The 24,530-nt window shown below is 58.8% G+C and overlaps 1 protein-coding gene across 2 annotated transcripts; it reads left to right on the forward strand.

The window, feature by feature from the left end:
* The first annotated feature begins 24 nt into the window (after positions 1–24).
* On the forward strand, positions 25–20,848 carry LOC101938181 (cytochrome P450 2G1-like). 2 transcript variants are annotated; one of them, XM_008177925.4, is made up of 9 exons: positions 25–1,519; positions 5,361–5,523; positions 6,894–7,043; positions 7,131–7,291; positions 8,045–8,221; positions 9,250–9,391; positions 9,703–9,890; positions 12,533–12,674; positions 17,468–20,848. In XM_008177925.4, exons 1-9 carry the CDS (start codon positions 1,343–1,345, stop codon positions 17,647–17,649), a joined length of 1,482 nt encoding a protein of 493 aa, XP_008176147.2. In that variant the 5' UTR covers positions 25–1,342; the 3' UTR covers positions 17,650–20,848. The 2 variants fall into 2 exon arrangements, with proteins under 2 accessions (XP_008176147.2, XP_065427724.1); XM_065571652.1 differs by lacking the exon at positions 17,468–20,848 and adding an exon at positions 16,745–17,452.
* Positions 20,849–24,530: the final 3,682 nt, after the last annotated feature.

The following is a 24,530-nucleotide window of genomic DNA, read 5'->3' on the forward strand; positions in this document are numbered from 1 at the left end:
GAAGCCAGGAACACGCGCAATAGGGAATAACACGGCTCCTCGCCCGCTAGCCTGGGAAAGTGACTTTGTTTAAGGTTTTGGCTGAGACCCTCACCACCGGGCCTCGCGTGGGCTAACTGGTTCTCGGCTCCGGCTTTTGCTAACATCACAGAGGAAAAACCACCCGAAGCTAAAGCGTTAAGACCGTTTTGCCACTGACTTACCCAAGCCCGCCTTCCCCTGGCAGCTACGGTAGTCAGCCTTTTAATCTACCTCCCCATCAATGATATCCGCCAGGTGCCAGGAGGTTGGTCCCTGGGTCAGTGATTAGACACTGAATAAACCGGACTTTGGATTGATCTGTTATCAGGTGCAGTGACATATTAACCCCGTGCGTTCTAGCCCGGCCACCCCTGCCAGCTGGATCGTAGCACCACTTGGAATCCAGAGCGAGTAGGGCAAAGATCTGGGAGCTGGATGAAGTGGGTAACTGAGGCCAACCCAGGGGAGCGGCGTGTGAGAGGAGGGTCTGTGGAACTGCAGGAGACATGGGAACAGGCCGGAGCTTGGGGCACGGCAGCATCCCGAGTGTGTATCAGGTCTCTGGCAGAGAGGGAGAGCGGCCCCAGTTCTCAGCCATGCTCACCCCATGCCAGGTGCCCTGAGAAGCTGCTCCCCACTGCAGCCGCCTCCTCGACCAGTGTGGAGCTGGCACAAGGACCCTGCTCCCAGTGTGTGTGCGGGAGAGATCGGGGGTGTACCTGGAACACCCGGCGCTGTGGCTATTCCCTGTCTTCCAGGGCCAACCGCGGGCAGAGCATGGCTTCCTCCATGGCCCAAGTGGTAAACAGCACAAAGGGGATTTAAAGCACCAGCTTCCTCCCCATTCCTAGAGCAGGACTAACCGAGACCTGGGCCCTGGGGTTAGGAGCCAGAACCCTGCAGGCGGGTCCTGGGCTGGGTGGGGCCCCCCCGGGGCACATCGACACTGCGAAAGAAAGCCTTGGTGCAGCGCGGCTCAGGGAGTGGGGCTCAGACCCCACGCCCCAGCTCCAGCGGCAGTGGCTACGCGGCCCGAGCGCTGAGACTGGCTGCCCGGCGTGTTTTGGGGGTGGTTTTGCAGTGTTAGACATACCGCAAGAGGCTGAGGGGGGAGACACTCAACTTTCCCCTGGAGAAGGCCTGGCGGTGGGGTCCGGGTCGTAGCGACGCCAGCAATTAATATCTAACGCCGATTAATGAGCTACCCGGGTGCATCAGAAAGGCTTGCACAACCGCCCCCGGGCTGGAGCACACCGGCCTTATAACCCGGCCGCCCTGCTGCCCGGCCCGGGGACGCCCGCTGCCCACCGGATCATCTCCAATGGAGCTGGTGTCGGCCTCCCTTCTCCTCGTCCTCTGCCTCTGCTGCATTCTCCTGGCCTCGGCGTGGAAGAGCCGGGACCAGCGAGGGCAGCTGCCGCCGGGCCCTGCCCCCCTGCCCCTGCTGGGGAACTTCCTGCAGCTGGACAGGACCAATGTTATCCACTCCCTGGAGAAGGTGAGTTTTGATCCCCGCTGGGGCAGAGCAGCCCTGCTCCCCCGAGGCACCGGGCTCCGAGCCCCAGCTGCTGTCGACTGGCCGCAGCTCCATTGGGGGATACCTATGGGAATGGGCTGGAGGGAAGGAGAGATGGATGGATGTAGGTGTGCGTGGGGGGATAGAGGGACGGATGGATGGATGGATGGGTGTGGAGGGGGAATGGAGGGAGGGAGGGAGGGATGGATGTAGGTGTGCGTGGGGGGATGGATAGAGGGATGGATGGATGGATGGAGGGGTGCATGGGGGGATGAATGGATGGAGGGAGGGAGGGATGGATGGGTGCGTGGGGGGATGGATGGATGGAGAGGTGTGTGGAGGGATGGGTGTGTGTGGGGATGGAGGGAGGGAGGGAGGGATGGATGGAGGTGTGTGTGGAGGGATGGGTGTGGGGGGGGGATGGATGGAGGGAGGGATGGATGGATGTAGGTGTGCGTGGATGGATGGAGGGATGGATGGATGGATGGATGGATGGAGGGGTGCGTGGGGGGATGGAGGGACGGATGGATGGATGTAGGTGTGCGTGGGGGGATGGATAGAGGGACGGATGGATGGATGGAGGGGTGCATGGGGGGATGAATGGATGGAGGGAGGGAGGGATGGATGGGTGCGTGGGGGGATGGATGGATGGAGAGGTGTGTGGAGGGATGGGTGTGTGGTGGGATGGATGGAGGGAGGGATGGATGGATGGGTGCGTGGGGGGATGGATGGATGGAGGAGTGTGTGGAGGGATGGGTGTGTGGTGGGATGGATGGAGGGAGGGACGAATGGATGGAGGGGTGTGTGGTGGGATGGATGGAGGGAGGGATGGATGGATGGAGGGGTGTGTGGAGGGATGGGTGTGTGGTGGGATGGATGGAGGGAGGGATGGATGGATGGAGGGGTGTGTGGAGGGATGGGTGTGTGGTGGGATGGATGGAGGGATGGATGGAGGGGTGTGTGGAGGGATGGGTGTGTGGTGGGATGGATGGAGGGAGGGACGAATGGATGGAGGGGTGTGTGGTGGGATGGATGGAGGGAGGGATGGATGGATGGAGGGGTGTGTGGAGGGATGGGTGTGTGGTGGGATGGATGGAGCGAGGGATGGATGGATGGAGGGGTGTGTGGAGGGATGGGTGTGTGTGGGGATGGATGGAGGAGTGTGTGGAGGGATGGGTGTGTGGTGGGATGGATGGAGGGAGGGACGAATGGATGGAGGGGTGTGTGGAGGGATGGGTGTGTGGGGGGATGGATGGAGGGAGGGATGGATGGATGGGTGCGTGGGGGGATGGATGGATGGAGGAGTGTGTGGAGGGATGGGTGTGTGGTGGGATGGAGGGAAGGAGGGATGGATGGGTTTGTGGTGGGATGGATGGAGGGAGGGAGGGATGGATGGAGGTGTGCGTGGGGGAATGGATGGAGGAGGGATGGATGGATGGGTGCGTGGGGGAATTGATGGAGGGAGGGACGAATGGATGGAGGGGTGTGTGGAGGGATGGGTGTGTGTGGGGATGGATGGAGGGAGGGATGGATGGGTGGGTGCGTGGGGGGATGGATGGAGGGAGGGATGGATGGATGGAGAGGTGTGTGGAGGGATGGGTGTGTGTGGGGATGGATGGAGGGAGGGATGGATGGATGGGTGCGTGGGGGGATGGATGGATGGAGGGCTGTGTGGAGGGATGGGTGTGTGGTGGGATGGAGGGAAGGAGGGATGGATGAGTGCGTGGGAGGATGGATGGACGGAGGGGTGTGTGGATGGATGGGTGCGTGGGGGGATGGAGGGAGGGAGGGATGGATGAGTGCGTGGGAGGATGGATGGAGGGAGGGAGGGATGGATGGGTGCGTGGGGGGATGGATGGATGGAGGGCTATGTGGAGGGATGGGTGTGTGGTGGGATGGATGAGTGCATGGGAGGATGGATGGACGGAGGGGTGTGTGGATGGATGGGTGCATGGTGGGATGGAGGGAGGGAGGGATGGATGGGTGCGTGGGGGGATGGATGGACGGAGGGGTGTGTGGATGGATGGGTTCGTGGTGGGATGGATGGAGGGAGGGATGGATGGGTGCGTGGGGGGATGGATGGATGGAGGGGTGTGTGGAGGGATGGGTGTGTGGTGGGATGGATGGAGGGAGGGACGGATGGATGGAGGGGTGTGTGGAGGGATGGGTGTGTGGTGGGATGGAGGGAGGGAGGGATGGATGGGTGCGTGGGGGGATGGATGGATGGAGGGGTGTGTGGAGGGATGGGTGTGTGGTGGGATGGAGGGAGGGAGGGATGGATGAGTGCGTGGGAGGATGGATGGACGGAGGGGTGTGTGGATGGATGGGTTCGTGGTGGGATGGATGAAGGGAGGGAGGGATGGATGGGTGCGTGGGGGGATGGATGGATGGAGGTGTGTGTGGAGGGATGGGTGCGTGGGGGGATGGAGGGAGGGAGGGATGGATGAGTGCATGGGAGGATGGATGGATGGAGGGGTGTGTGGATGGATGGGTGCATAGTGGGATGGAGGGAGGAAGGGAGGGATGGATGGAGGTGTGTGTGGAGGGATGGGTGCGTGGGGGGATGGAGGGAGGGAGGGATGGATGAGTGCATGGGAGGATGGATGGATGGAGGGGTGTGTGGATGGATGGGTGCATAGTGGGATGGAGGGAGGAAGGGAGGGATGGATGGAGGTGTGTGTGGAGGGATGGGTGCGTGGGGGGATGGAGGGAGGGAGGGATGGATGAGTGCATGGGAGGATGGATGGACGGAGGGGTGTGTGGATGGATGGGTGCATAGTGGGATGGAGGGAGGAAGGGAGGGATGGATGGAGGTGTGCGTGGGGGGATGGATGGATGGAGGGCTGTGTGGAGGGATGGGTGTGTGGTGGGATGGAGGGAAGGAGGGATGGATGGGTGCGTGGGGGGATGGATGGATGGAGGGGTGTGTGGAGGGATGGGTGTGTGGTGGGATGGAGGGAGGGAGGGATGGATGGGTGCGTGGGGGGATGGATGGATGGAGGGGTGTGTGGAGGGATGGGTGTGTGGTGGGATGGAGGGAGGGAGGGATGGATGAGTGCGTGGGAGGATGGATGGACGGAGGGGTGTGTGGATGGATGGGTTCGTGGTGGGATGGATGAAGGGAGGGAGGGATGGATGGAGGTGTGCGTGGGGGAATGGATGGAGGAGGGATGGATGGGTGGGTGCGTGGGGGGATGGATGGATGGAGGGCTGTGTGGAGGGATGGGTTTGTGGTGGGATGGAGGGAAGGAGGGATGGATGAGTGCGTGGGAGGATGGATGGACGGAGGGGTGTGTGGATGGATGGGTTCATGGTGGGATGGAGGGAGGAAGGGAGGGATGGATGGAGGTGTGCGTGGGGGAATGGATGGATGGAGGGCTGTGTGGAGGGATGGGTGTGTGGTGGGATGGAGGGAAGGAGGGATGGATGGGTGCGTGGGAGGATGGATGGACGGAGGGGTGTGTGGATGGATGGGTTCGTGGTGGGATGGATGGAGGGAGGGAGGGATGGATGGAGGGGTGTGTGGAGGGATGGGTGTGTGTGGGGATGGATGGAGGGAGGGGTGTGTGGATGGATGGGTTCGTGGTGGGATGGATGGAGGGAGGGAGGGATGGATGGAGGTGTGCGTGGGGGAATGGATGGAGGAGGGATGGCCAGCAGGAGAGATGAGTGGGTGGGCCCATGTATCTCTAGCGTATGGAGGTTTAGCCATAGTTCCACGCGCCGGTCCAGCGGGACAGGCGATGAAGCGAACACGGGCAAGCCCCTCACGCTTACGGATGCTCAGAAACTCAGCCCCTTGCCTCCATCCCCGTCTGCGCAGCTGCGGGAAAAGTACGGCCCGGTGTTCACGGTGCACCTCGGCTCCCGGCGGGTGGTGGTGCTGTGTGGCTACCAGGCGGTGAAAGAGGCCCTGGTGGACCAGGCCGAGGAGTTCAGCGGGCGCGGGCAGATCCCGGCGTTCTCTAAGGATTTCAATGAGCACGGTGAGCGCTCTGCACCTGGGTCCCCGCCCGGCGTCTCCACCAGCGTCCCATGTGCAGGGTGAGGGCAGCAGGGAGGTGTAGCGGGCAGGATCCTGGTGACCTGGGATCTGTTCCCCTCTCGGCCGCTTGACGCGGGCAAGTCGCTTTATCTCCCCGCTCATGCGGCCCTAGGTGGGGTCCTGGGCGCTGTATAAGCACAGAACAGACCCAGAGGGCCTGCCCTCGCCATAGACACTGTGTATCGGCTCCGCGCCGGCCCGTCTGCTGGGGTGTGCGGTCCTAGAGTCCCAGGCCAGACGGGACGGCGGGATCATCTGCTGTGATCTCCTGCCTCGCTCCGGCCCGGAGACCTGCCGGATTGAATCCCTGTTTGAGCTAGAGCCAAGCGGTTAGAAAAAACAGCCAGGCTTGATTGAAGAACCTCCAGGTATGGAGAAGTCCCTCCCCCGCCCCCGGTTAATTACCGTCACTGTTAAAAATTTACACCTTATTTCTAGTCTGTTTGTCTAGCTTCAACTTCCAGCTGCGGGATCCTAAGAACGGCCACGCTGGAGCAAACCCATAGTCCGTCCAGCCCCGTGTCCTGTCTTCCGACAGTGGCTGGAGCCAGCTGCCCCAGAGGGAATGAACATCGTGTGAGCCATCCCCCGTCATTCAGCCCCAGCTTCCGGCAGTCGGAGGCGAGGGGCACCAGGAGCCTGGGCTGTGTCCTGACCATTGTGGCTAATAGCCCTCGGTGGGCCCGTCCTCCAGGAACTGATCCAGTTCTTTGTTGAACCCCCTTGTACTTTTGGCCTTTACAACATCACCTGGCAATGAGCTGCCTGTGCGTTGAGGGAAGAAGATCTCGTTCGCGGTTCGTGACTGTAACCCAATGAAAAGCGTGGGGCTGGTCAAAAATTCCCTGTTGAAATTGTGATTTCATGGCAAACGGGTTTTTTTTTATTAAAATGTTTTATGAAAAGTGTCTGTTTTCTGCAGAAAACAGAGATGGACTACATCTCCCAGGATGCACCATGGCGACGCAACTGCCATGAGGTGCCACCTCCCCCGCACCAAGACCGAGGTGCATCTTGGGAGATGTAGTATGGGCGTCTCATGCGCTCTTGGGCCGGGCTCCCTCCCTGCACTACATCTCCCATGAGGCACCAGGTGGCACGAAGAATCGAAGCGGATGGGATTTTGGCTTTCTGCCAAAACCTCGACATTTTTGACAAAAGCGGAATTTTGTGTGTGTGTGAATAGCCCAATTTTCTCTCTGCACATGTGATGTTCTGTGTGTGTGTGTGTGTGTGTGTGTGTGTGTGAACAGCCCGATTTCCCATCCACCTCCCGAAAAGCGCTAAGCTTCTCCATTGTCCGCTTGCCAGGGGTGGTTTTTGCCAACGGGGAGCGGTGGCGGCAGCTGCGCCGGTTCTCCCTCACCACGCTGAGGAACTTCGGCATGGGGAAGCGATCCATCGAGGAGCGGATCCAGGAGGAGGCGCAGTGTCTGGTGGAGGAGCTCTGGAAAACACAAGGTCTGGGTCGTTTGTCTCTCTCTGTTCCCCTGAAATATGCGGAGAGCATTGGCCCGGTCCCATTGCTCTGTCCTTCCTTTCCACTAGGGGCACCCTTTGACCCCATCTTTAACCTGAGCCAGGCCATCTCCAACATCATCTGCTCCATTGTCTTCGGGAACCGCTTTGACTACGAGGACGAGAAATTCATCACCCTGAACAAGCTCATATTCAAGCGGTTCCGTTTCGCAGGTTTATCCTTGGCCCAGGTATGGCCGGCAGGGACCCTGATCCCCGTCCATGGCAATTTCCCCCGGGCTTCCAGAACTGAACCGTCCAGTGATCAGAAATGAGCGTCAACCCAGAGCTCTGGCTAGTTACAATCCCCTTCCGCCCCGTACAAAAATTCCCCATCCTCCCTTCCTGTCCTAAACTGTTGCTGCCGTGTTCCACCCCAGAGGTGGCTGCATTTTAGTGCTGGGCAAGTAATCCCCGTTTTCCCTAACCTCGGAGGTAGCTGCATCACAGCACTGTGTGGGGGGCCCTGTTATAAACAGCTGCTGCCCCCCGCCTCAGAAGCGGTTGCATTTCAATGCTGGAAGAGCGAAGCTGCAGGCTCCACCCCAGAGATGGCTGGATTTTTACCGTGTATTTCAGATCAAATTCGTGAAGACAGGTGAGGTGGAGGGTGCGGCACAAATTGAAGAGGATCCAATTATTATTAAACAAAATCAGGGCAAAGTCACACCTTAGACAACGTAAATGGATCTAGGTGGTTCTCTAATAATCCAATGCCTAAAAGAGCTAACGAAACACAGCCTCCCCTATGGGGCAGCAGCAGGACCAGAACCCCCAAACTTAAGTCCCAGAGCACAGGCCCCACCACTGCAGGGAAAGGGATGGCACTGGGAAGCAGCAGAAATAGTAGGTTGTTACCCTCAATGCGGAGCAGTCACTAGTGAGGGACGTGACCCCCTAGTGAAATCTGATCTGATTAAACAGCCGGATTTCCTGCCTTCCAGCTGTACAATGCCTTCCCTGGCATCCTGGAGAAGATTCCTGGGCCTCACCACGTGGGAAGCAAATGCTCCCAGGAGATAATCAGCTTTATTTCAGAGAGAATCAAACTGCAGCAGGCGACCCTGGACCTCAACGCCCCCCAGAACTTCATCGACTGCTTCTTGGCTAAAATGGAGCAGGTAATTAACGACGGGGCCTCGCCTCAGAGCTCAGCTCGGCTCTTTAAAGTGACTATAAACTGTGCCCCTCCTTCGCCAGCCATGTGGGGAGCAGAGTTAAACCTGCTGGCTTGACTGGCCGATTACCGACTAGGCCAACCCCCCCACTCCCCCCCAAAAACAAGAACAAAATTCATTTCTGGCTGACCGCAAATGAGAATTTGTTGGCCAACGGAAAACAATTTGAGACTTGAATGATGGGTCGCGCGGACTGATTCCCTTCAGACTTTTGACCGTTAGAACAAATGAAAAGCCGTTGTTGACGGAAAAGATCAAAACGCTTTGTTTTGAAAATGTTTTTTTCAGAATTTTTTATTGGCTGAAACAATTGGGCAAATTCAACGTGAATTCGCTGCGTGTTTCGGTTGACCCCCCATCTGCATTTTGGGGGGAACATTTCATCCGAAAAATGTTGCTTTGCTTGAGTAGCTACTCGAAGAGTTTACTAGGGTCATTGGAATTTTCTATTCTAGCAATAAATTCAGTTTCCAACACCACGGATCTTTCTGTGGGAAACGCCTGCTTTCCTTGAAACTTTTTCTTTTAATGAGGAAAAAAACAAACCCTTTCCCATTTTTTTGGCAGCAGGGTTTTGACTTCAAACCTTCAACTCAGCTCTCAACTCCGTGAGCTTCAGGAGTAATCCTGTTTGCTGGCAGCAGTAGTAGGTTGTCATCCTACAGGACACATGCTCTACCAGGGTGTTAAATCAGTAGGATGGACCAATAACTGCAGCCACTGAGAATGTTGTATCCAAAAGGAGGGACCTTTGCTAGCAGGACCCTTTAAGGAGGCCACATGGCCTAGTGGTTAGAGCCCAGGACTGGGACACAGTCTGCCACTCCTTGGGTAACTTTGGGAACGGCACCTCCCCGTCTGTGCGTCCATTTGCCCGTCTGAATAATGGTACCAACCGCCTTGGTCCAGCCCTGGAGGGGAAATGCTGGATAGGAGCTAGGCGGGATGGTGATGTTTCTACCTTTCTCCAGGAGAAGCAGAATCCATCTACCGAGTTTTCCATGGAGAACCTAGTCATGTCCACCTTCAATTTATTCTTCGCCGGGACCGAGACTGTCAGCACCACCCTGCGCTACGGCTTCCTGATCCTGCTGAAACACCCGCAGGTCCAAGGTAAGGCGGAGAAGCGGCCCTAAGAACGGCAGGAAACATTTCCCCGGCATAGTCGAGATTTCCCCGTTCCCCTTGGGGCAAACCCCCCAGAGAGCCCAGCTGCAGCTCCACTGACTTCAGCGGAATGAGGCTGAGGTGAGGAATTGACCCCTTAAGGCCACAAATGCCCAGCGGGCAGCTCCCTGCCAAGGGCCGGGCCACCCCGAGACCGTGGCTAGTGCCTGCGTTATAGTCCAGTAACGGCCCCGCCCAGCGTGGACCTTTGCCCCCGCTGTGCGGCTGCTAATTCCCCTCTCTCCCGCCCCCGCAAGAGAAAATCCATCAGGAAATTGACGCGGTGATTGGGCGGGAGCGAGCGCCCACCGTGGAGGACCGGGGCAGGATGCCATACACGGATGCCACGCTGCATGAGATCCAGCGCTTCAGCGACATCCTGCCAATGAGTCTCCCGCACACCGTGACCAGAGACACCCGCTTCCGGGGGTACCTCATCCCCGAGGTGAGGCCGCCCGGGAGAGGGGCTGGGCACGCCTAAAGCAGCGATTGCCCGGGGGGAGCTGCGATCCGAATTTAGCCCGGGCCCTGCTGCAATTGGGGGTGATTCCGGATTGACCCCGGGGGAGCTGAGATCAGGATCTGGCCTGGCCCCCCATTGCATTCCCTGGGTGATTCCGGATTGACCCTGGGGGAGCTGAGATCGGGATCCGGCCTGGCCCCCCGTTGCACTCCCTGGGTGATTCCGGATTGACCCCGGGGGAGCTGAGATCGGGATCCGGCCTGGCCCCCCATTGCATTCCCTGGGTGATTCCGGATTGACCCCCGGGGGAGCTGAGATCGGGATCCGGCCTGGCCCCCCATTGCATTCCCTGGGTGATTGCGGATTGACCCTGGGGTAGGGTTACCATATTTTGTGCCTCCAAATGGAGGACACTCCACGGCCCACGGCCCCGCCCCCCAGCCCCGCCCAACCCCTCCCCCTCCCCAAAGTCTCCGCCCCCTCCCCTGCTTCCTGCGAATATTTGATTCGCGGGAAGCCTGAAGCAGGTAAGGGGGGTGTGGGGGGAGGAGGCGAGGCGTGGCCCAGGCTGGCCCCCCGGCGTTTCCAGCCTGGGTCGGCTCGGGCCCTGGGGTGCCAGCCCCGGCCGACCACCCCCGGCCCGCCCAGCACTGCTGGCCCCCGGCGGCCCGGCGCACCCCCCGGCTGCCCGCAGGCCCGGCTGACCCGGCTCCCCGCCGACCCGGTTCCCCGCCGGCCCGGCTGACCCGGCTCCCCGCCGGCCCGGCTCCCCGCGGGCCCGGCTGACCCGGCTCCCCGCCGGCCCGGCTCCCCGCGGGCCCGGCTGACCCGGCTCCCCGCCGGCCCGGCTCCCCGCGGGCCCGGCTGACCCGGCTCCCCGCCGGCCCGGCTCCCCGCGGGCCCGACTGACCCGGCTCCCCGCCGGCCCGGCTCCCCGCGGGCCCGACTGACCCGGCTCCCCGCCGGCCCGGCTCCCCGCCGGCCCGGCTCCCCGCGGGCCCGGCTGACCCGGCTCCCCGCGGGCCCGGCTGACCCGGCTCCCCGCCGGCCCGGCTCCCCGCGGGCCCGGCTGACCCGGCTCCCCGCGGGCCCGGCTCCCCGCGGGCCCGGCTGACCCGGCTCCCCGCCGGCCCGGCTGACCCGGCTCCCCGCCGGCCCGGCTCCCCGCCGGCCCGGCTGGCCCGGCTCCCCGCCGGCCCGGCTGGCCCGGCTCCCGGCTGACCGGCTTCCCGCGGGCCCCGCTGACCTCCCGATTTTCCCGGACATGCCCGGCTTTTGGGGATTTCCCCCCGGACGGGGATTTGAGCCCCCAAAAGCCGGACATGTCCGGGAAAATCCGGACGTATGGTAACCCTACCCTGGGGGAGCTGAGATCGGGATCCGGCCTGGCCCCCCATTGCATTCCCTGGGTGATTCCAGATTGACCCCCGGGGGAGCTGAGATCGGGATCCGGCCTGGCCCCCCATTGCATTGCCTGGGTGATTCCGGATTGACCCCCGGGGGAGCTGAGATCGGGATCCGGCCTGGCCCCCCCATTGCATTCCCTGGGTGATTCCGGATTGACCCCGGGGGAGCTCAGATCGGGATCCGGCCTGGCCCCCCATTGCATTCCCTGGGTGATTCCGGATTGACCCTGGGGGAGCTGAGATCGGGATCCAGCCTGGCCCCCCATTGCATTCCCTGGGTGATTGCGGATTGCCCCGGGGGAGCTGAGATCGGGATCCGGCCTGGCCCCCCATTGCATTCCCTGGGTGACTCCGGATTGACCCCGGGGGAGCTGAGATCGGGATCGGGATTGGGATCCGGCCTGGCCCCCCGTTGCATTCCCTGGGTGATTCCGGATTGCCCCGGGGGAGCTGAGATCGGGATCTGGCCTGGCCCCCCGTTGCATTCCCTGGGTGACTCCGGATTGACCCCGGGGGAGCTGAGATCGGGATCGGGATCGGGATCCGGCCTGGCCCCCCGTTGCATTCCCTGGGTGATTCCGGATTGCCCCGGGGGAGCTGAGATCGGGATCGGGATCCGGCCTGGCCCCCCGTTGCATTCCCTGGGTGATTCCGGATTGACCCCGGGGGAGCTGAGATCGTGATCCGGCCTGGCCCCCCGTTGCATTCCCTGGGTGACTCCGGATTGACCCCGGGGGAGCTGAGATCGGGATCCGGCCTGGCCCCCCATTGCATTCCCTGGGTGATTCCGGATTGCCCCGGGGGAGCTGAGATCGGGATCCGGCCTGGCCCCCCGTTGCATTCCCTGGGTGACTCCGGATTGCCCCGGGGGAGCTGAGATCGGGATCCGGCCTGGCCCCCCGTTGCATTCCCTGGGTGACTCCGGATTGCCCCTGGGGAGCTGAGATCGGGATCGGGATCCGGCCTGGCCCCCCGTTGCATTCCCTGGTGATTCCGGATTGACCCCCGGGGGAGCTGAGATCGGGATCTGGCCTGGTCCCCCATTGCATTCCCTGGGTGATTCCGGATTGACCCCCGGGGGAGCTGAGATCGGGATCCGGCCTGGCCCCCCATTGCATTCCCTGGTGACTCCGGATTGCCCCGGGGGAGCTCTGATCAGAAAGCACTCCCTCCGGCAGAGTCCCAGCGGCTCATTCTGGTTTTCCGCTGCTTTCCCAGGGGACGTACGTCTACCCCCTGCTGAGCACGGTGCATTTTGACCTAGAAGAACATAAAACCCCCGAAGCTTTCGCCCCCGAGAGGTTTCTAACTGAGAACGGCTGCTTCAAGAAACAGAACGCCTTCCTGCCCTTCTCCGCAGGTGGGTAGTTCTAGGCGCCTGGTCATCGAGGAGCGCCGGGCTCTGTCCCTGCTCTGCTAAAACCGGCCCGGCTCCTCCGTTTGCCCGGCTGTAAAACGGGGCTAGGGCTTTCCCGCCCCTTCCTGCTTGGGAAGCCCGGAGGCCACGGCGGTGGGGAAATGATCGGAAGTGGGGCGGGGGGGCTAAGGATGGGGCTGTTGCTCTCAGGTTATTTAGGGGCTTGTGAAAATTCCAGCGCGGCCGTGTTCAGTTTTTGCTCTTTCTACTGGCTGCTTCTCGCCTAATGTAGCTCCCCAGAGCCCCGTGGGAATGTAGGGCCAGAGGGGAACCACGAGGCTCCCGCCTCTGGGGCTAGAAACTTTCTTATCATAGACTCATAGACTATCCGGGTTGGAAGGGACCTCAGGAGGTATCTAGTCCAACCCCCTGCTCACAGCAGGACCAACCCCAACTAAATCATCCCAGCCAGGGCTATGTCAAGCCGGGCCTTAAAAACCTCCAAGGATGGAGATTCCATCACCTCCCGACTGTTGCCGGCACAGGGGCCCGAGGACAGCAACAGTGAGGTTCGGTGCCCGGAGTGCTTCACGCCAATAAACATACCGGGGTGGAGAAACAATCAAAGTTTATTTGAGATCTCAAAGTGGTGCAAGGAGACAGGCACGTCTCAAATCGAGCACACCAGCAAAAACAGTTTCTCTCTTCTTTATACATTTTACAACTAAGCCCCCCCCCCCCTCTCTACCACCCCCCCCCACCCCTTTCTACCGAAGGCATGTTTATACATTTAAGCAACTAAATCATTCTAGGGCTATAAATCTAGTTTGTTAGTAACTTCTCTCTAAACAGTTATTTGGTCCTGTTTACCCTTAGTTTATTTCCCCTTCCTCAGCTAGAAACATGCAAACCTCATCATTATCGTTTGGTACCTGAAATGAGCAAGGTCGTAATTGTTAACTAGCTGTTTACACATTCCAATTCCTGTCCTTGGCTGTTGAGGTCGATCAGAGTTTAAACATGGAAGAACTTTGGCTCAGGCAGGCATAGTAACCCCAACACTAGGTAACGCATTCCAGTGTTTCACCACCCTCCTAGTGAAATAGTTTTTCCTGATATCCAACTGGACCTCCCCCACCGCAACTTGAGACCATTGCTCCTTGTTCTGTCATCTGCCACCACTGAGAACAGCCGAGCTCCATCCTCTTTGGAACCCCCCTTCAGGTAGTTGAAGGCTGCTATGAAATCCCCCCCTCATTCTTCTCTTCTGCAGACTGAACAATCCCAGTTCCCTCAGCCTCTCCTCATAAGTCATGTGCTCCAGCCCCCTAATCATTTTTGTTGCCCTCCGCTGGACTCTTTCCAATTTTTCCACATCCTTCTTGTAGTGTGGGGCCCAAAACTGGGCACAGTACTCCAGATGAGGCCTCACCAATGTCGAATAAAGGGGAACGATCACGTCCCTCGATCTGCTGGCAATGCCCCTACTTATACAGCCCAAAATGCCGTTAGCCTTCTTGGCAACAAGGGCACACTGTTGACTCATATCCAGCTTCTCGTCCACTGTGACCCCTAGGTCCTTTTCTGCAGAACTGCTACCTAGCCATTCGGTCCCTAGTCTGTAGCAGTGCATGGGATTCTTTTGTCCTAACTGCAGGACTCTGCACTTGTCCTGGTTGAACCTCATCAGGTTTCTTTTGGCCCAATCCTCTAATTTGTCTAGGTCCCTCTGTATCCGATCCCTACCCTCTAGTGTATCTACCACTCCTCCCAGTTTAGTGTCATCTGCAAACTTGCTGAGAGTGCAGTCCACACCATCCTCCAGATCATTAATAAACATATTAAACAAAACCGGCCCCAGGACCGACCCTTGGGGCACTCCGCTTGAAACCGGCTGCCAACTAGACATGGAGCCGTTGATCACTACCCGTTGAGCCAGACGATCTAGCCAGCTTTCTATCCACCTTACAGTCCATTCATCCAGCCCATACTTCTTTAACTTGGCGGCAAGAATACTGTGGGAGACCGTATCAAAAGCTTTGCTAAAGTCAAGGAATAACACATCCACTGCTTTCCCCTCATCCACAGAGCCAGTTATCTCATCATAGAAGGCAATTAGGTTAGTCAGGCACGACTTCCCCTTGGTGAATCCATGCTGACTGTACCTGAACACTTTCCTCTCCTCTAAGTGTTTCAGAATTGATTCCCTGAGGACCTGCTCCATGATTTTTCCAGGGACTGAGGTGAGGCTGACTGGCCTGTAGTTCCCCGGATCCTCCTTCTTCCCTTTTTTAAAGATGGGCACTACATTAGCCTTTTTCCAGTCATCCGGGACCTCCCCCGATCGCCATGAGTTTTCAAAAATAATGGCCAATGGCTCTGCAATCTCACCCACCAACTCCTTTAGCACCCTCGGATGCAGCGCATCCCGCCCCATGGAGTTGTGCACGTCCAGTTTTTCTAAATAGTCCCGAACCACTTCTTTCTCCACAGAGGGCTGGTCACCTTCTCCCCATGCTGTACTGCCCAGTGCAGCAATCTGGGAGCTGACCTTGTGCGTGAAGACAGAGGCAAAAAAAGCATTGAGTACATTAGCTTTTTCCACATCCTCGGTCACTAGGTTGCCTCCCTCATTCAGTAAGGGGCCCACACTTTCCTTGACTTTCTTCTTCTTGCTAACATACCTGAAGAAACCCTTCTTGTTACTCTTAACATCTCTTGCTAACTGCAACTCCAAGTGTGATTTGGCCTTCCTGATTTCACTCCTGCACGCCTGAGCAATATTTTTATACTCCTCCCTGGTCATTTGTCCAATCTTCCACTTCTTGTAAGCTTCTTTTCTGCGTTTAAGATCAGCAAGGATTTCACTGTTTAGCCAAGCTGGTCGCCTGCCATATTTACTGTTCTTTCTACACATCGGGATGGTTTGTTCCTGCAACCTCAATAAGGATTCTTTAAAATACAGCCAGCTCTCCTGGACCCCTTTGCCCTTCATGTTATTCTCCCAGGGGATCCTGCCCATCTGTTCCCTGAGGGAAAGTCTGCTTTTCTGAAGTCCAGGGTCCATATTCTGCTGCTCTCCTTTCTTCCTTGGGTCAGGATCCTGAACTCGACCATCTCATGGTCACTGCCTCCCAGGTTCCCATCCACTTTTGCTTCCCCTACTAATTCTTCCTTGTTTGTGAGCAGCAGGTCAAGAAAAGCTCTGCCCCTAGTTGGTTCCTCCAGCACTTGCACCAGGAAATTGTGCCCTACACTTTCCCAAAACTTCCTGGATTGTCTGTGCACCACTGTATTGCTCTCCCAGCAGATATCAGGGTGATTAAAGTCTCCCATGAGAACCAGGGCCTGTGATCTAGTAACTTCTGCTAGTTGCCAGAAGAAAGCCTCGTCCACCTCATCCCCCTGGTCTGGTGGTCTATAGCAGACTCGGACCACGACATCCCCCTTGTTGCTCACACTTCTCAACTTTATCCAGAGACTCTCAGGTTTTTCTGCAGTTTCATACCGGAGCTCTGAGCAGTCATACTCCTCTCTTACATACAACGCAACTCCCCCACCTTTTCTGCCCTGCCTGTCCTTCCTGAACAGTTTATATCCATCCATGACAGTACTCCAGTCATGTGAGTTATCCCACCAAGTCTCTGTTATTCCAATGGCATCATAGTTCCCTGACTGTGCCAGGACTTCCAGTTCTCCCGGCTTGTTCTTCTCATTTCTGGCCTCTGTTGTTGATTCCTGTCCTGTTCATTCCCATTTGTTTCTGGCCTTCCCCGTCCCTGGGTGTAACCCCCTGATGGATTTATACAGAGCGATCAGATTCTCCCCCCACCGCTCCCCACAGCCTTCATGTTACTAGGCTGTTTAGCCAACCCCCGGCTGGTTTCCACGGGGAGGAGAAATCGAAGCCAGGTCTGTTGTCAATGGACAGAGAACACCCACAAAGTCCTGTTTCCGTGCACGCTGGAGAAACAAACAACGGGAGGCAGGTTCCTGGCTCAGAAATTCCCCCATCTGCCCTCCGGCGGGCTCTGTGCCCAAAAAGCTCGCTCTCTCTCTCTGCTTCCTCCCAGAGGTCCGTTCCCAGCTGCCCTTGCAGAGCTTGTCAACCCAGGGAAACGGACCTGAGTGAGCTATCCCGTGGGGAGCTATTCTGCAATCGCCGTGCCAGTCACTGTAGACGAGGGGTGAGGGGTTAGCGCTGACCCTGCGATGCACTTTGGAGCTCCATGGTTTATAGCTGCCCTTCCTCCAGAAGAGAGGAGTGATTGCTTCTCGCACTCAGCACAGCCCGTTAGCCTTAACGAGCTCTGTGATTGTCTTTGTGATAAGGACTCACCGGCTGGCAGCACCTGGCCCTGGGCTGATCTGTGGCTCCCCCCCGCAGAGTCTGTCATTCAGTGTGCCTGGCTGATGGGCACCTGTGTCCGCGCTGGTGCCCGGCCGACCCGTGTGTGTTGCTAGAACCCCTGGGGGGCAGCTCCCCTGGGTTAACGCTGCGGGGAGCGGAGCCGCGCGGATTGTGTCCTGTGAACGGTGGGAGAACTGGCCTGTCTCCGGCGCACGTGGCGGGGCAGGTGCTGGAGGAAGACGGGCGCTGGATGGCCCTAGCCATTCACACTGCAAAGTGGGCAGGTTACCAGCCCCGGTGGCACTTGGCTCCCGCCCAGGCGGGAGGGATTATGGGGAAACCCCCTGGTAAGAGCCAGGACTGACCGGCTGCAGCCCCAGCCGCATAGATTGTCCCGTGATTGCCGGGCCCGGCCGGTCAGTGCTAACGACGGGTTATTGCCCAGGGAAGCGGGCGTGCCTGGGCGAGGGCCTGGCCCGCATGGAGCTCTTCCTCTTCTTCACCACGGTCCTGCAGCGCTTCGCCCTCCGCTCGCCCGTCGCCCCCGAGCAGCTCAGCCTGGCCCCCGACGTCAGCAATTTCGGGAAGGTGCCGCAGCGCTACCAGCTCTGCCTCCGTCAGCGCTGACGGTGGAAGGGTTGCCAACTCGCCGATTGCAAAACACCAAACACTCCTGCCCCGCCCCTTCTCTCAGGCCCCGCCCCCTGTTCACTCCCTCCCCCCTCACGCCGTTGCTCGCTCTCCCCCACCCGCTCACTCGCTCCTTTTCACTGGGCTGGGGGGATTGGGTTGCAGAAGGGGTGCGGGCTCTGGCGGGGGGGGCAGGCTCTGGGGTGGGGACAGAAGTGAGGGGTTTGGCGTGTGGGAGGGGGCTCTGGGCTGCGGCAGGGGGTTGGGGTGCAGGAGCAGGTTCGGGGTGCGGTCGGCGCTTACTTCAGGTGGCTCCCAGAAGTGGCCGGCATGTCCGGCTCCTAGGCATGGGGCGGCCAGGCGGCTCTGCGCGCTTCTCCCAGCCGGAAGCGCTGCCCCTGCAGCTCCCATTGGCCGCGGTTCCTGGCCAATGGGAGCTGCGGAGCTGGCGCTCGGGGCGGGGGCACGTGCAGAGTCCCTTGGCCACCCCTACACCTAGGAGCTGGACATGCCGGCCACTTCCGGCAGCAGCGCGGAGCCAGGGCAGGTAGGAAGCCTGTCTTAGCCCCACTGCGCTGCTGACCAGACTTTTAATGGCCCGATCAGCGGTGCTGACCGGAGCTGCCAGGATCCCTTTTCGACCAGGCGTTCCAGTCAAAAACCAGGTGCCTGGCAACCCTAAACGCTGGCAGGGGATCCCCACAGCTACCCTCGGCCTGTTGGGATTGTTACGTCTCAGATTCACCTCTGAAGGGGTTTTCTGGCCTCCCCCAGCCACGCCGTGTAAAACAGATTTCAGTCGTAGTCTTGTGTACGCTGTGCTTCAGTCGACCCAGCCTGGCCTGGGTGTCAGGACTCCTGGGTTCTATACCCGGCTCGGGGAGGGGAGTGGGGTCTAGTGGTTAGTGGGGCGGGGGGGGGGGGAGGAGGGCTGGAAACCAGGACTCCTGGGTTCCATCCCCGGCTCTGGGAGGGCAGCAGAATCTAGTGTGTTAGAGCAAGGGGGGAGGGGGAGGTAAGCTGGGAGCCAGGACTCCTGGGTTCTATCCCCGGGGAGGGGAGTGGGGTCTAGTGGTTAGGGAGGGGGGGAGGGAAGCTGAGAGTCAGGACTCCTGGGTTCTATCTATGAAAGGGAGAATTGTCTAGTAGTTAGAGTGGGAGTTGGGATTCCTGGGTTCTGGGTCTAGTATTTACAGCTTGGGGCTAGGAACCAGGACTCCTGGGTTCTATCCTCAGCTCAGCCCGTGACCTGCTGCGTCACCTTGGGCACGTCACTGCCTGCTTCCTCAGTTTCCCCCTCTGTAACACGGCCATAATGTAGGGCCTGAAGTCTTTTCCCACGTGAGGCGAGCAGCAGAAAGTCACGTCCTCACATCCCATCTAAATTGCATCAACCCAGTGTAATCTGGGGCCGAGGAGAAGGCCCCTGTCCTCGCAGTGTCCACCTCTACCAGATAAAGACATCGAGCTTAAGATGTTTACAGAAAACTTTGGGTGAGCGCATCTGTCTGGCAAGGAACCGTTGTGGTTGTGAAATCTGTCTTGTTTTGTCTTTATGGTCCTTCAGTTTCTTTGCATGGTTTCTGGCTGGTTCTGTGATTGTTTCTATCTGTTGTGTAACTCATTTTGGGAGCTTGGTCCTGTCTCGTCTCGGGAGGTTTAGATCCACTAAGGGGGTGGGCTGGGATTGGGTGAAGGTTGTTTTGCCATCTGTTAGGATTGGACACAGAATTAGTTTGGAACATTTTAGTAAAACGCTTGGCAAAGGTCTAGCGAAGCAGGACTCACGTTTAACAATTTAAACTGGGGCCCAAAAGGAAATTCTTTGGAGCCAGCTCCAGGACCCAGCCCACGCTCAGAGCTGCCAGACCTCATCCCCCTACCAATGACACCGTGCAGAAGCTGGAGTCCCCAGACGATGTAATCGTGACTGGCTGTCCCGGAGTCCCCGGGCGATGCTTTGGAACTGCTCCCCACAAAGCCAGTCAGGACTCTGGGGAGCCTCCTCTCCCTCGGAGCAGACGGTCTTCAGGGCAAGAAGCTCACACGGCTTCACCTCCTGGGTCTGACCTGGGAGCATTCAGCATATGCCCCTCTGTGCGCTTCCCACAGCGAGTCCGCCCCGGCGGGGTCCTGGGGAAGCCAGAGGGTCCTGCACCCCCACTTCGCAGTCAGACGTGACTCTCAGCCAGCCAGTAACACAGAGATTTATTAGATGACAGGAACATGGTCTAAAACAGAGCTTGTAGGTACAGCGGCGAACGGGACCCCTCGGCCGGGTCCATTCTGGGGTTCAGAGAGCCAGACACCCACGTCTGCCCTCACTCCTAGTCCCCAGGTAGCTCCAACTCTGAAACCCCCTCCAGCCCCTCCTTCTCCCGGCTTTGTCTCTTTCCTGGGCCAGGAGGTCACCTGATCTCTTTGTTCACCTTTAGCTATTACCTTGCAGGGGGCGAAGGGGCCCTGGCCATTTGTTGCCAGGGAGACAGAGTGTCAGTGATTTATGCGCACTGGCCTTTCCCCACCACCTAGAGACTTAAGAAATGCATAGGGGAAACTGAGGCACCCACACAGTATTCAGAGGAAACATTAGGGTTACCATATTTAACAAATAAAAAAAGAGGACCCTCCACGGGGCCCTGGCCCCGCCCATTTCCCCACCCCCAGCCCCGCCCCTTCTCCGCCCCAACCCCGCCCTGACTCCACCCCCTCCTCCCTCCCACGAGCGCTACCGGCTTCACGGTTTGCCAGGCAGCCCCCAGACCCTGCGCCCCCGGCCGGCGCTTCCCCAGCGCAGCCGGAGCCCGGGAGGGGAAGTGCCCGGCCGGCGGCTGGGGTCCGGAGGCAAGGGGGCTGCCTGAAGCCCATAGCGCTCGGGCAGCTCGGCTCTTAAACAGAGCCGAAGAGTCAAGGGAGGAGCAGAGCAGCCACGGGAGGGGAAGTGCCTGGCCGGCATTTTCCCAGACATGTTCGGCTTTTTGGCAATTCCCCCCGGACGGGGGTTTGATTGCCGAAAAGCCGGACATGTCCGGGAAAAACCGGACGTATGGTAACTCTAGGAAACATTAAGAACAGTCCCACTTCGTCACACTGGCCACCGGGAAAAGTTCGTCTGCCCTATTGAGAGTGGTCAGCAGTGTACGTGCGGCGGGTGCCTTCTGGTTTGGTAATTGTTAAAAAATAGAGGTTCAGAATATCACTGTGTAAGGCTCCTTCACTGGTAAAGGGGCCCTGATCTCGGCTGGGGTCTGGGCAGCGCCCGGCGCGACGGGGCCCTGATCTCGGCTGGGGTCTGGGCAGCGCCCGGCGCGACGGGGCCCTGATCTCGGCTGGGGTCTGGGCAGCGCCCGACGTGACGGGGCCCTGATTTCGGCCGGGGTCTGGGCAGCGCCCAGCCCGACGGGGCCCTGATCTCGACTGGTGTCTGGGCAGCGCCCGGCCCAATGGGGCCCTGATCTCGGCCGGGGTCTGGGCAGCGCCCGGCCCAATGGGGCCCTGATCTCGGCCGGGGTCTGGGCAGCGCCCGGCCCGACGAGGCCCTGATCTTGGTTGGGGTCTGGGCAGCGCCCGGCGCGACAGGGCCCTGATCTCGGTCGGGGTCTGGGCAGCACCCGGCGTGACAGGGCCTGATCTTGGTTGGGGTCTGGGCAGCGCCCGGCGTGACGGGGCCTGATCTTGGTTGGGGTCTGGGCAGTGCCCAGCACGATGGGGCCCTATCTTGGATGGGGTCTGCATTAGGGTTACCATACGTCCGGATTTTCCCGGACATGTCCGGCTTTTTGGGCTCCAAATCCCCGTCCAGGGGGAAATCCCAAAAAGCCGGACATGTCCGGGAAAATCGGGACATGCGGGGCCGGCGGTGCTGGGCCGGGGGCCGGCGATGCCGGGCCGGGGGCTCAGGGGCTGGGCCGGCGGTGCCGGGGGCCGGGCCGGGGACCAGCAGTGCTGGGCGGGCCGGGGGTGCTCGGCCAGGGGGCCGGGCCGGGGACCGGCAGTGCTGGGCGGGCCGGGGGTGCTCGGCCAGGGGCCGGGCCCCGGGCCGGCACCCCAGGGCCCGAGCCGACCCAGGCTGGAGACGCCGGGGGGGCCAGACTGGGCCGAGCCTCCTCCCCTCAACCCCCCCCTTACCTGCTTCAGGCTTCCCGCGAATCAAATGTTTGCGGGAAGCAGGGGAGGGGGCAGAGTTGGGGTGGGGAGTTTGGGGAAGGGGCGGAGTTGGGGCGGGGGCGTGGGTGGGGCTGGGGGGGGGTGTGGCCCCGTGGAGTGTCCTCCTTTTGGAGGCTCAAAATATGGTAACCCTAGTCTGCATCCTACCTGCAGAAAATGGCGCGAAGGCCCTGTTCTCTTTGAAGGTGCGGTTTTCATCCAGAAAACACTTGGGGTTAAATTTATCTGGGGTTTAAACTCCTTGGAGGTGAGGTGCAGAACCTGGTGGAGAGGCAGTGGAGCGGAGATGGGGAGTAACTCGGTGTAGACGTAATAATCATCAGGAGTGAGTGCCTGGGGCCAAGCAAGCGCTATGGCACCGTTACACTAAACTTCAGCTCCACGTTGTACTTAGCGAGCAAGGCACAGCTGGGCCCGCTCCGGGATGTCAGCTGTGAGTAAGCGTAACGACTGACGAAAATGAACTACAATGGCTAGCAAATAGCGAGCTGCAATTAGCAAGTATTCATTAACAATTAATGCTAATTACAAATAAAGCACATTGTAGGCATGTGAGACATGAGTAATTACTGATAGTTGAAAATCAATAAATGATTAGCAAATACCATGTATTCACAATTAATAAATACATACCCTACTAATTAAGCACATGGGAAATGAATAATTATGGATTGTTAAAATCAATAATTAATTATTAGCAATTAACAACTATTAATTAGTAATTTGCACTTAAGAGACCCAGTTATTAATAGTTAGCAATTAGTAGCAACTGTTATTTATTGACCATGAATGCCAATAATGTAACGAATCAGCAATTAATAGTAGCATGTTATAATTAGGAATAAATTAACGTAAAGCTTTGCTAACAACAGTGGGCAATGACGAGAGAGTTATCAATTAACGATCACTAGAAATAATATCATGAGGAATGACTATGAGCAAAGCCCATAGAGCGTCGCCCGCACTCGGGTCTCTTTGCCCACGGCAGGGTCAATAGACCCCTGTGGGTCTGGCTTCGGTAACTGGATCAGCCATAGCGCCGCTGGGGTCAGTGGAGCCAGACCCCCTAGCTGGTGTCAATCAGCCATAGCTCCATAGGCGTGAGTGGGGCCAGACCCCCAAGCTGGTGTGCCTGGCTCCACGGCAGTCGATGAGGCAGACCCTCGGCGGGTGGCTATCGGCACCGTCCCAATGGAGCGAGGCTGATCTACACTTGCTGAGGTGCTGGCCCCGGGATCTGCACTGGCTGGAGTTGTACTGAGCCCTGCGTGGCCCTTGCCAGCTGGCGGGAAGTCCCCCTGCCGGCGCACTCAGCCCCGCCGTGGATTGCGCCGCAGTGACCTCGCCGCAGCTGGACGGCGCCACCTGCTTGGAGCCGACGGACACCAGGAATGCCGGCCCGTACGCCACACTCACCTGCAGAGACGTGCGCACCAGGGTGGTACAGGGCGAGGGAGAGAGCGGGGGCATCGCCTCCACGCAGGGGATGGCTGGCCAGAGCGATGTGGGGGATTTGATGGCATCGAATCCAAACCCAGACCAGCAGTGCGCTCAGGAGCCCCAAAGCTGAGCGGTAAACGTATCTGATCACAACTCAGAATCCCTCCATCCGTTCTATCCTTCCAGCCCCATTCAAATCCATCATCCATCCACCCGTCCCCATTCACACCCATCAGCCATCCATCCATCCCCATTCACACCCATCAGCCATCCATCCTTCCCCATTCACACCCATCATCCATCCATCCTTCCCCATTCACACCCATCAGCCATCCATCCATCCCCATACAGAGCCATCTATCTACCCCCATTCACACCCATCATCCATCCATCCATCCCCATTCACACCCATCATCCATCCATCCCCATACAGAGCCATCTATCTACCCCCATTCACACCCATCAGCCATCCATCCTTCCCCATTCACACCCATCAGCCATCCATCCATCCCCATTCACACCCATCATCCATCCACCCGTCCCCATTCACACCCATCAGCCATCCATCCTTCCCCATTCACACCCATCATCCATCCCCATTCACACCCATCATCCATCCATCCTTCCCCATTCACACCCATCAGCCATCCATCCTTCCCCATTCAAACCCATCATCCATCCATCCCCATACAGAGCCATCTATCTACCCCCATTCACACCCATCAGCCATCCATCCATCCCCATTCACACCCATCAGCCATCCATCCTTCCCCATTCACACCCATCATCCATCCATCCATCCCCATTCACACCCATCAGCCATCCATCCTTCCCCATTCACACCCATCAGCCATCCATCCATCCCCATTCACACTCATCATCCATCCATCCTTCCCCATTCAAACCCATTATCCATCCACCCGTCCCCATTCACACCCATCAGCCATCCATCCTTCCCCATTCACACCCGTCATCCATCCATCCCCATACAGAGCCATCTATCTACCCCCATTCACACCCATCAGCCATCCATCCATCCCCATTCACACCCATCATCCATCCATCCCCATACAGAGCCATCTATCTACCCCCATTCACACCCATCAGCCATCCATCCATCCCCATTCACACCCATCATCCATCCATCCATCCCCATTCACACCCATCACCCATCCATCCTTCCCCATTCACACCCATCAGCCATCCATCCATCCCCATTCACACTCATCATCCATCCATCCTTCCCCATTCAAACCCATTATCCATCCACC

The sequence above is a fragment of the Chrysemys picta genome, chromosome 17, assembly GCF_011386835.1.
Source record: "Chrysemys picta bellii isolate R12L10 chromosome 17, ASM1138683v2, whole genome shotgun sequence".
NCBI classification, from domain to species: Eukaryota; Metazoa; Chordata; order Testudines; family Emydidae; genus Chrysemys; species Chrysemys picta.